Source organism: Rosa chinensis, chromosome 5 (genome assembly GCF_002994745.2).
Source record: "Rosa chinensis cultivar Old Blush chromosome 5, RchiOBHm-V2, whole genome shotgun sequence".
Lineage (NCBI taxonomy): Eukaryota > Viridiplantae > Streptophyta > Magnoliopsida > Rosales > Rosaceae > Rosa > Rosa chinensis.
In genome coordinates, this window is record NC_037092.1 from 70,180,969 (window position 1) to 70,193,486 (window position 12,518).

At 38.2% G+C, this 12,518-nt stretch overlaps 1 protein-coding gene across 1 annotated transcript; it reads right to left on the bottom strand.

Annotated features, from left to right (window-relative positions):
* Window positions 1-3,526: 3,526 nt before the first annotated feature.
* LOC112163952 (protein CROWDED NUCLEI 4-like) lies at window positions 3,527-4,138 on the bottom strand. Its single transcript, XM_024300208.1, has one exon. It carries the CDS (start codon window positions 4,136-4,138, stop codon window positions 3,527-3,529), a length of 612 nt encoding a protein of 203 aa, XP_024155976.1.
* Between the last annotated feature and the right edge of the window lie 8,380 nt (window positions 4,139-12,518).

Genomic DNA, 12,518 nt, shown 5'->3' on the forward strand with positions numbered 1-12,518 from the left:
AAAATTTTGAATTATGAACTAAACAGCAAATTTCTAAAATTCTGAACTAAACAAACAAATTTCTAAAATTCTTAATTTGCTGAGTTCTAGCTCTGTCTATGTTCAGCAAATTTTTTGAATATTTGAGCTTTGAATTTCAGCATATGAGATTTGGTGACTTTGTTTGGCATCTTCTCCTCTTTCACCATTCTATCCAAGTAATATATTACAAAAGGTCCGCAATCTAATATGTTGGCAAATAAAAATTTCAAGTTAATGATTTTGACAAACTTAGTAACAGTAAAATTATCATTTAAAATTTTTGAATATAGACTTACGATCCTTCCTCTATTTGGGGGCAGATTCTGGCGTGGTTCAAAGGAATCCTTCCAACCTCATAATTTTCCTTTATCCAACTTATTGTTTTTATCTCATCATCGCTCAAAATACTTTCAACCATCTTCAATTTTATGTGAGTGCTTTGATTCTTGTCAAATTGCATTCTACAGCCTTGACGCAGCATATCGTCTGCTTGATCTTTGACTGCTCTCATCCACAGCTTGATCATTTCAACCTGTATTTTTCAACAAACTAACATTATGAACATAATGCGTTTTCTTTGAATTAATTATAGAGATAAAAGGAAGTGACTTTGCCAGTGACCTCGCCTTCCAGTGAATGTACTGGTTATATGTCTGTTCAGTACAGGTCAGTGAGTGATAGTTACATGGTTAGTTACATGGTCAGTAAGAAGTTTCTTACCAATTTTTTTATATTTTTGAAGCACTCCCCTATTCTTGCTCTTCTTGGTTTCATCAAATCAAAATGCAGCCATTGCAGTACGTCCTTGTCGAAGACCAAGAGTGTGTGGTGAAATTCTTCATTATGGGTAATTGGGAAGAAAAGCATGCTGCATTTCCCCAGGTTTTGGAACAGCGGCTCACACAAGTATTGATGCCGGTTTCTCACAGTTAAATGTATTGTTGAATACTATTAAAAAACAAATAATAAAATAAAACAGAGAACGAGTTATAAATAAACAAAGAATGAGAGATAAGCATTAAATGTTTATAGAAAGTGCTCGTCATACTTGTTTGACACGAAAATCTAGTATGGTACAAATTGTCTCTTTTGAATGCGCGAGCGTGCCAGCACCGTGGGGTGCAGTCGTCGGGGCGTCCCTTGACCTAATGATCAAGCGTTGTGGATGAGGAGAGCACCAACCTCGTCACAAGGCTCTTTTCTCTGCCTTCCGAGAAAGGACTTTTTTCCTTACGGATAAGGGCTTTGGTTGTGATCTCTTTGCGTTCACCGAATCGATACTTAGTGTTGTAGACTAAGCAGAGAAATCACTGGGAAGTTTGGAGAAAGCACGAGTTTGCTAAAGCATATCTTTAGCTTCGCTAGGTTGCGAGGGCGTTACCCTTGATTCGCTGGTAGTATCGGTGGTAGTAGCACTAACAATCGGCTCTTGGAGAGACTAGGACTTGAAGTACGGTCGCCGGGTTTCAACTTGATAATCCGAGGGATTGATTGATTTGAGAGTTGTGTCTTTTGCTGTGTCATCTTTAGCCTCTATATATAGGCTGCTCGTAGATTCACTTCCAAATAGGAATGCAATACTATATTTTAGGCCACAGTTATTGGCCTAGAATCAAATCAAAACTCTGAATAGTTTTGATACCTATCGTATGCAATAATAGATTAACTCTGTCGTAGCAATCTTTTAGGCAAGGTTAATTACCTTTTAGAGACCTGGACGTAATCTTCCTCTTGGATGCGGTAGGATATGCACGTATATATGTTCATATATATCGCGAGGTATCTTCGTGAGGACTCACAATTAAGGTTGATAGCTTCCTTAATTGATCCATGTTATTGGCAGAGTAATTGATTGCCCCACGTCCACCTTAATTGCATGGTAGTCCTTGATTGCATGGGAACATGATCGCTTGCCTCTTATTGGTAGCGAATATTTGATGGCCTTCCTTAATTGTGCATGAGCAATTATACATGTACCATAAGATTACATATATTATATAATAATCCTTGATGATTGCATGCTTCTGACCAAACTGTTGTACTTCCACCATACCTCTTAATTGCCATATATGTAGGTAAACTCAATTGCTTGCAATTTGTCGGTAGTGAAGGATGATGGCCTTATTGGAAAAAAGGATTCATGTTTCCTTGATGAAACTCCTTGCATGACTAGGTCATGTAATCTGATATCTCGCTGCCAAGCCTCCCTCTAGCACAATGCTTGGCGATTGCAAATCATCATATTTAATTATCAAATACTTGATAATTAATAGTAAATCAAGGAATATCCCTATTCGCCGAGATTGCTTGGTCTCCAAGTAGGCTTTATGTAGCCTCTAAACAATATATTCTGAACTTATTGGAAATATATAGCTTGGGCCATGACTCTTGGCCTGGTTTTCTTCGAGTCCCCCTTATTGGGAAAAAATGTTAATTTTGGCTTCAAACAATACTTACCCAACACATGCTATGCATAAAAGCTGATCTTCCCAAACTTTGTGAATTTTCATTTTGAAATTCATCCTTCAACACTTCCCCATAGCAATCAATCCAGTTGTTTGCTATTGATTGATCGCTGATCAACATTTTGACATCCGCCCTTGTGATTTCGCTTCCAGGCTCTTTTCCCTCCCAGAATAATACCTTGCATAATATAGATCAGTGTTAGTCCAGTGACTTTCACTTGCCAATGATCTGGCCAGTGACTTTGCTAGTGACTTGGCCAGTGACTAACTAAACCAGCTACATGGCTAGTGAAGTTACTAGCCGGTGAGCTATAACATGAAACATTACCTTTGTTCTACCTTGTTCCAGTACTTCTCTAATTTGCTTTTAGTTGGGCTGTCAAGTAGCTTGTACAGTTGTAGCTTTTGCCAATCTATCACTTCAATTTCATTTTTCTCTGTTTCTTCCTCGTCATCCATATGAATCGTCAAATCATGTATCACTTCCTCCTCTGGTTGCTGTTCAGCTGTCTGTCCTTTTTTCTTTTTCACTACTGTGATTCTGGTCATTTTTGCCCTCTGCCTTTTGTCTTTCACCTCGTCCCACCATAAAATATCTTCTTTTTTTTACACTCTCTCCTTTCTCTTCATCCTAACTACATAAGAATATAGGCCAATAGATTCTGAGTTCTGCCCTGATATGTCCTCTAAAATTGGAATGGTGGACTCAGCACTTGTCATCTGTTCCGTAGAAGAAATGTAATTAACTGGTTCAATGTCAAAAACAGGCTGAACCTCTGGTGATATAATGATCTGATACTTCTGCGGCTCTACTTGCATATCTTCCAAACTGACTTTTCGTGGAGGTAGAGATCATAACGCAGCCGCAGGTGGAAACTCAAACAATGCATTAATCCAAGCAATATTTGGTGTGCAAACATCTTCTGTTGTTCCCAATTTAACCTCAGGAGAGGTTGGTGAATGAATCTGTGCAGCTGCTTGGGCAAGGCATTGAAGTGGTGACTGATGTCCTTAGTCAGTTGAGTGTGGTGCAGCAGATGTCATCTCAGATGCGCTTGCTGTAAAGTAGGCAGGTTGTGATTGAGTCCCTGAATACCACCTTGAGATTTCGTGTTTTTGGAGTTCTTGCTGTCAGTTGGCTTGTCTTGAGGGGCCTTTGATTTTGGCGGAGGGAAACTAGGCGGCGAGGGAGGAGGAGTTGAGTCGTTATCATTACCTGGACGTGCTATTGGCGACTCATACTTCTCAGTTAGTGCCATCACTATGCCCTCCAATTTCTTCACTCTTGAATTCAGGGAGGCTTTCTCAATTTTCAGCACCTCATTTTCCAATAACACATCCTCCTTCTCTTTGTTTATTCTGCCAATTTCCTTTTCTTTCTCGTCAACTTCTTTTTTCAAAGCACTTAACTCTTCTTCCATTCTCTCCAGCTTGCTCTGTAATTTGTTCTTCCCTATGTCTGTCTCCATCTTCTCATTGTTAATGTGGTCAGCTTTCTTTTCTCTTGTTTCCAGTTCTTTCTCTAATTTCCTTATTTTTTCTTCCAGGCCCTTTTTCTCTATTTCCACATCTCTTAGCTCTTCTTCCTTTTTCTGAAGATTTGTCTCTAATTCTTTCTTCTGTATATCATTCCATGTAGTCTCATTCTCCATGTTTCCACTGGTTCTCTTTTCAACATTTTCTTCTTGCCCTTCCAGCGATTGGCGGCACTACACCCGTCTTGTGGCAAAACCAGTACTGTTTGGAAAATAAAAAATTAAAATAGAGAACTAGTTATTTTTCAAACAGCTGCTTAAGAATATGAATATCACAAACATAACCAATGACATAGGTAAATACATAAACAATGACATTGCCAGTGACATAAACTTAACAGTGACTTGGCCAGTGACCTGACCAATGACGTGACACTGATCTAGTTTTTGCACTCACAACAACATACGTAGTTATTATGGGACAGTAAAATGATGGATACACAAATTTTTAACACGGTATGGAAACTTACCATCACTAATATCACGCAACCTGCCATGTTTTGGGATTCTTTTGCCTTTCTTTTAATTGATTTTTTAAGGAAGTCCCCAACTTCCTTTGCCCAGCTATATTTTCCCAGACTTTCCACCTCTTCACAGACTCTTACATAGTCCCAAGATATTGTTCTTCCAGTGTTTGGAAACAGGAGTTTGATGAAAAGGTTCAAGAGTACTAATATGGCAATATTTATGTCCCGTTTCTTTTTTTCTTCCCCTGTTTCTGGAGATTCTGCCAATGCCTTCGTCAAAGCTCGCTCTGCACCTTGTTGATCCTCTTCTTTTTGTCAAAGTATTTAGTCACGAACTCAGAACTGTATGCCCCTTCTTTGGTCTTTGGTACTGATAACCCGCATCCCGGCACTCCTAAAATCATAGATATATCACTTGTTGAGATTCTAAATTTCCTGTTCCCAAACACAAAAAGGTCTGTGTCGCTGTCGTATGCTTGTAGCAGAAGTGTGATTAAATCATCTGATTTCTTTGCATCCTTTTCTTTAATTGAACTTCCATGGAATGCATCTATCAGTGTTGCAAAGGGTGTTTTGTGCAGCAGCTCTAAAGTCCCTTCAGTCAGCTTATTTTTGTTTTCTGAAATTGTTTTCAGAAAAGAAACCATTATGTAACAATACTGCACATAACCCTCTTTTACATATCTTTTCCTTTTCCTTGGGACTTTTTCCTCTTCATCATCCTTTGTATCTTCTTCGTCGTCAGTTTCTTCCTTTTTCTTTCTACTCTCTTTTTTTGTCTTCCTTTTATCCATTTTCTTCTTCTTCTTCTTGGCACGAGCTTCTTCTTCATGAGATTCTTCTTCATCTTCAGTTTCTTCCCTGTTTCTTCTTTTCTGCTTTCTAATTTTCTTCTTTTTATCCTTCTTGTTTTTCTTATCGTGGACTTGTTTTTCATCAGATTCTTCTTCATCTTTAGTTGTTTCTTCTTCATCTTCAGTTGATTCTTCTTCCTTGTTTCTTCTTTTCTCCTTTCCAGTTTTCTTCCTTTTATCCTTCTTCTTCTTCTTACAACGGACTTGTTTTTCATCAGATTCTTCTTCATCTTCAGTTGTTTGCTTTCTTTTTGTTTTCTCTCTCTTTTGCTTTCTTCCATTTTATCTGTTTCAACTTTTCCCCAATTGTTTCTTCTAGACTTTTTTCTTCAGATTGTTCTTCTTCGGATTCGTCTCTTTGTTTTCTTTTTTGTTGTCCCATTTCCTCGAACTTTTATAAAAGTCCTGTAAACAGTTAAGAAAATGAGAAGTCAATAGTGATTTTGATAGTTACATAATCAGTGACATAGTTACTCACATGTTAATGATAGTGACATAGACAGTGACATGAACAATGAATTGGCCAGAGACTTGGCCAATGACTTGATCATAACCAGTGACTAGTGCAGCGACATGGGCAGTTACAAAGACATTGAAGAATGACAAAACGCTGAAATGTTCTCGCATCAGATTCCACATGTAATTCAAACAAAACTCACAAGAAAATTCATTTTCTCATCAGATTCCACATGTAATTGAAACAAAAGTCACCATTTTCTCATCGGATTCCACATGTAATTCAAATAGAACTCAGCATTTTCTCATCAGATTCCACATGTAATTCAAACAAATCTCACCATTTTCTTATCCGATTCCACATGTAATTCAAAAAAATTTCACACGAAAATTCATTTTCTCATCCGATTCCACATGAAATTCAAACAAATCTCACATGCAAATTCTTTATCTCATAAGACTCCACATGCAATTGAAATATCTTTCCTAATTCAAACAAAACCCAAGCTATTTAAATCGAAATTATATGAAAGGAGGAGGAGGAGGAGGAGTTCACCGTCGTTTGTCTGACGAGGATAAATTTTAGAGGATTTTCAGTAAATTTGTAAAACCCTAGAATTTGGGGCGTAGTCAGTGAATCACTCTTGCTTAGCCACCGGTTAACGGAGTAGGAAAATTAGACGTTTTCTGCAGTTTTCGCGGGAGAGAAAATCTTGAGCGGGTTCTGTGAGTTTTGAAATTGTGAAAACTCACAGAAAATGGTCATTATAGTTGTGCTCGGGTTAGATAACTGCCACTGGTAGATATCGTAAATTTTTGTAGTCTGGGGTTAGATAGGTAATTTGAAATAGACACAGTTAGTTGTTCTATGTTTTCACTCATGACATTAGTTTTTACAGTCACTTTGTCAAATAATGGCTGGTTAATTTTTCAGTGTCTTCCACTAAGATTCATAGAAATTGATTTTCTGAATTGTGCAGCGGTGCAGTGGCACGCTGCAAACTAAAATAGAAATATCATTTTGGCTGTGATTTCTCTAGTGACTTAGAGTTCTAAAGTTTCTTGGCTAGTGATTTGACTAATGATTTGGCTAGTGACTTGGCCAGTTAATTTCAGTCTACAGTAACTTGACTAGTGACCTGGTCCATCACATTCAGGTTGCTAGTTCTAGTGACATTTAGTTTCTCTATAACTTGGTCAGTTACTTTAGAAGGTGCCTAAGCACATGAATTTCTTTCAAAAGATCATGGCAAAAAAACTTTTAAATATTAAAGCAATCTCTGTAATTTGGCCAGCGACTTCACACGGCCAGCTACACTAACAGTGACTTGGCCAACGACTTCACTTGGTCAGTTACATACATTGTAAGTGACATTATCAGTTACATATTCAGCTACATGCTCAGTTACATGTTCAGTTACATACATTGTAAGTTACATGCTCAGTTACATGATCAGCTACATTATCAGTTACTTAATCTGTGACATGAGGTTAACACATGTTGGCAAGGAGAGTTGGCCTTTTCCAGTGACTTCTCTGGCCAATGACTTATCTAGCGACCTAGCCAGTGACCTCACTGGCTTGGTCAGTTACATACATTGTAAGTGACATGATCAGTTACATATTCAGCTACATGCTCAGTTACATGTTCAATTACATGGTCAGTTACATACACTGTAAGTGACATAGTCAGTTACATGGCCAATTACATAATATGTGACATGAGGTTAATTTGGCCAGCGACTTCACTTGACCAACTACATGGACAGTGACTTCGCCAGCTACTTCACATGGCTAGCTACACTGACAGTGACTTGGTCATCGACTTCACTTGGCCAGCTACATGAACAGTGACTTGGACACTTCACATGGACAGTTACACTGACAGTGACTTGGCCAGCGACTTCACTTGGGCTGCTACACATGGCCAGCTACATTGACAGTGACTTGCCCAACGACTTCACTTGTCCAGCTACATGGACAGTGACTTGAATAGCTACATAGACAGTAGCTAAGCACATAAATTTCTTTCAAAAGATCATTGCAAACAAAATTATATATAGTAAAGCAATCCAAAAACTACATAACATGTACTTAAGAACCTCTCCAAAAACTGTATAACATGTACTGAAGGAGCTCTCCAACCTGTCCTATTCCCTAAACATATTTCTACAATTCGTTGTGTGTTGAGTTCCGGCTGTGCCTACTTTCTGCAAATGACTTTACAACATGAGCTCTAAATTTCAAAATATCATCCTTTGTTAGCTTGCTTTGAACTGTCTCCCTTTTCAAAATTTTCTCCATGTTGTACATCACAAAAAGCCTGCAATCCAATCTGTTCGTCACATAAAAATTGAAGTCAATGAATTTGAGCTTTATAATGATATATCGAAATTTTTAAAAGGCTGTGTACTTACGAGTCTTCTCCTTGTTGAGGGCAGGTTTTGATGTCTTTCACTTTTATTTTTCCATTATAGTTATCCCTGATCCATTTTATGCTTTCTATCTCATTTTCAGTCATGGAACTGCGATCAGTTTCAATTCTTCTTCTGAGCTGTTCTTTTCATCGAATTTCATTCTACATCCTTGGTCTAGCATGTCATCTGCTTGGTCTTTGACTACTATCATCCAAAGCTCTACCGTTTCAATCTGCATTTCCAATATCACAGCCAAATCAATAATATGCTCTCTCTTTAAATTAAATATAAAATAATTAGTATGACGCAAGAGTTCCATACCATTTTTTTTGACATTTTGAAAGCAACTTCCAGTTAATGGTTTTTTTTCGGTTTCTTTGAATCACAATGGAACCAGTTCTTTAAACTCTTGTCAAAAATCAGCAGTGTATGATGAAATTCGGATTCATGTGAAATTGGGAAGAATATATAGTTTGACCTTGCCAGATTCTGGAACAGTGGTTCGCAGAGGTATAGATGTACGAAATACACCGTTAAATTTTCTGCGGCATGCTGTTTCAAAGAAAAACAGAACAGAAGACAAGTTATTACCAATTACAAATGATTTGATTTGAATGTAGATTAATCGTTCCAATACTTACCTAGCATAAGGGATGCATAAAAGATGGCACCTCCAGACCTTGTGATTCTTTGTCTGATAGTTGATCAGTCAACAGAATCCCATAGCATTCTATGCAGTTGCTTGCTATATAGGTTCATCCATTATCATGTTCTTTAGATCCTGTCTGGATACCTCCACTCCATAGCGCTTGCCTACCTAGAAGAACACTCTGCACAGAATAAATAGTATAACTAACATGTATTGTGATATGCAGTTGCTTTAACAATGATATGGCTACTGACTTCACTTGCCCAGTTACTTTGCCAGCTACATGGACAATTACATGGCCAGTTACTTCAGATGGCCAGCTACATAGACAATTACATGTACAGTGACTTCACATGGCCAGCTACATTGACAGTTACACGGCCAGTGACTTCGCCAGCTACATGAACAATTACTTGGCCAACAACTTCACATGGCCAGTTACTTAGCCAGTTACATGAACAATGACTTCGCCAGTTACAATAAATTTTAAATAGAATTTTAACTTAATTAAATTATTACCCTGATGGTGCATTTTGCCAGTATCTCTGCACTCTCCTCTTGGTGTCCTGGTCCATATAATTGTAGACTTTGCTCTTCTCCCAGTCTACGACTTCAGGAGGGAGCTGTTTTTCTTCTCGCTCTTCATTGATGTGTGCTTGTTCCTCAGCATCCATCTCTTTTATCGCGTCCAGAACGTCCTCTGGTAAACCGTTCAAATTCTATTGTGCTAGCATCTCTTCTAGCTTTTTATGTTCTGCAGGTTGCAGTGAGGCCTTCTTCTCCTTTTCTTTTTCTTCCTTTTCAGCAGCTCTCAATCTCTCTTGCTTCTCCTTTGCTTTTTTCTCTCGTTTTGCTTTCACATCCCCCCACCAGTAAATGTTGTCCTTCTTCTGTGTTCTTTTCCTATTCTTTAATCTCACAACATATGAGTAGAGACCTATTGATGATACAATTTCACTGGAATGTTTCTCTGTAATGCGCATTGTTAACTCGCCCTTTTTGCTCTTTTCTGGTGTCTTCTGCTCTTTCTCTATGCTTAACGTACGAAGTGGAGAGGCATGCGCAGTTATAGGAGTTTTCACTATCTAAAACATGTCAGGTTGTCTTTCCATTTCTTCAACTATGAGCATGCAGACTGTGGGGCTCTGGAACAGTGAGTCCTTGTGTGATGGAGGTGTCGATTGAGTTTCTTCTGGCACTGTGCAGTGAGGTGGAGATTGAACTACTGCGGCTGCAAATTCTTCGACTGTCAAGATCTCTTGGGACTGACCTTCCTCAACAGTCGATTGATATTTCTTTTCTGTGCTTTCAGTAGCCTTAGATGCAGCTGCATTTGATCCATTTTTTTCTTTTGTTAAGTTAGGTAGTAGGAAGCTGTGCTGTCGAGCTGTTGTTGAGGTGTGAGTCTTTGGGCTCAACCTCTGCTCCAATTTCTTCAATTTTGCCTCTAACTCCTTCACCGATGATGCAAGGCACAAATTCTCTGTCACAAGTGCAGCATTTCGTTCCTCTAGATTCTCCATGTCCTCCGCGAATTTCGTTAGTTCCTGTTCCTTTTCCTTCAGTTTTTTTTGCAAATTATCTTTCTCCACAGTCAGACATCTTATGTCCTCCTCCTTTTTCTGAAGCTGTTTCTCCCACTTGTTTTTTTTTTTCCTGAAGTTGTTTCCTGTTCAGGCACCTCAACTTCTAGGTTATCTTCTTCCTTTTCAAAATTCTGATCATCATCTCCTTTTTCCTCTCCTTCCGGAGCTGTCTTTGCTTCATCTGATCTATTCTCCTCTTCCTTGGATTCTGATGCCTCTCGATTCTCCTACAGCTTTTCAAAGATTTTCTGAAAGAAACATGTTCCATATGTCAGTGACATGCTATTTGACATAACCAATGACATGTTTACAACAGTTATGAAGGCCAGTGACATGAAGTGTGACTTGGACATTGACATTCAGTATGACAGTGACTTAATTAGCAACTCTTAACCAACATAATTACTTGGCCAGTGACAACTTCATTGACAGAGAACAACTTACAGTTAGTTTTTTCAAGCTGTTAAAGCTTGTCCAATTCTGTATCAGCCTCTGGATGTCCCATTTTCTCATCTCATGCTCTTCCTTCTCCCTTCCAGATATTGGCTTGATTTTTCCAGTCTTTTGATAGAACTAATACTGCATGCACAAACAAACAAAAAAAGAATTAGTCATAACAACTTAGTCAGTGACATGCAGTTTGACTTAATCAGTTACTTGACCAGTGACATTTCAGTATGACAGTAACTTACCAGTATTATTAGAACGCAGCCCCCGTATTACCATATGAGCTGTTTGAATTCTTCTTTTTCAAAGCCTTTATAGACTTTTTTTAAGAACCTTCTAACTTCTTTTGCCCAGTCATAAGATCCAATCTTATCCAAATTTTCGCAAGCTTTGACATAGTCACATGAAATTGTTCCCCCTGCATTTGGGAATAAAAACTTGATTGACAAGTCTAGCAAGATTAACCTTGCCACATTTTTGTCCTTCTTCTCAATCCCTTCCTCTGTTGTTGGCTTGTCTTTGTTGGAATTTTGCAAAGCTTTCTCCACAGCTTTCTTGTTAATTCTTGCTGTGTTTGGAAAAAATTTCTCGACAAATTCGGACTGATATGCACCCTCAGAACTTTTTGGGACCAACTCACCTTTTACTGGTAGTCGTAGGATCTTTAAAATATCTCTTGTCGAGATCCTGAATTTCTTCTTTCCAAAGAAGAAGATGTCCTTTGCATGGTTGTATGCCTGCAGTAGGAGGGTAATGAAATCATCAGATTTCTGAGCTAACTTCTCCTCTATGTAGCCACCATGGAATGCATCTACAATATTTCCAAATGGTCTCTGCCTGAGCAAATCTAATGTTCCTGGACTCATATTCTTCTTTTTATCTTTAATTGTGTTCAAGAAACTTATTAATGTGCACCTGTACTGCCCCTGTCCTAGTTTCACATGTCTCTTCCTCTTTGTCGCAGCTTCAGGTTTTTCTTCTACTTCTGCTTGCTCTTCAGAATCTTCTACTTTCTGTATTTTCTGCTTTTTGCCTTTTTCTTTTGAATGCTTCCTGGCAATCTTCTTTTCTGATGTTTCTTCTTCTTCTGTTTCTGAATCTTCTACTTCTTCCTGTCTTTTTCTTTTTGATTTCAAATTCTTCTTCGAATTCTTCTTTCTCTGTATCGTTCGATCATCTTCTTGATCTTCTGATTCCACCTCTCGGTAGTCTTCGTCATCATCGCTTGGTTCCCTTTCTTTTCTTTTTGGTCTTGCCATTTCTGATGTTTAAATTCTGTTGAAAATTTTTAAAATAAGAAGGTTAGCATTGATTTTGCAAGTTACATAACCAGTAACTTGGCCAGCTAGTGATCTGGCCAGTGAAGTCACAGGCCATGTCAATGACAACGTCAGTTACATGATCAGTTACATAGGAAGTTACTTGGTCAGTTACATATATTGTAAGTGACATGCTCAGTTACATACATTGTAAGTTACATGGCTAGTTTCATTATATGATCATATAAAGTATGTATTTGAACTAGCAGCATTTCCATTTTAGTAAAGCCTATAGACTAAACAGCATCACAAACGGTCATTATCTCTATATAAATGGTTATGTTACTGTCCAGGTCTCTATA

Coding starts and splice junctions, on each gene's coding strand:
- LOC112163952 (XM_024300208.1), bottom strand. CDS start 4,138: ATGGAGAATGAGACTACATGGAATGATATACAGAAGAAAGAATTAGAG.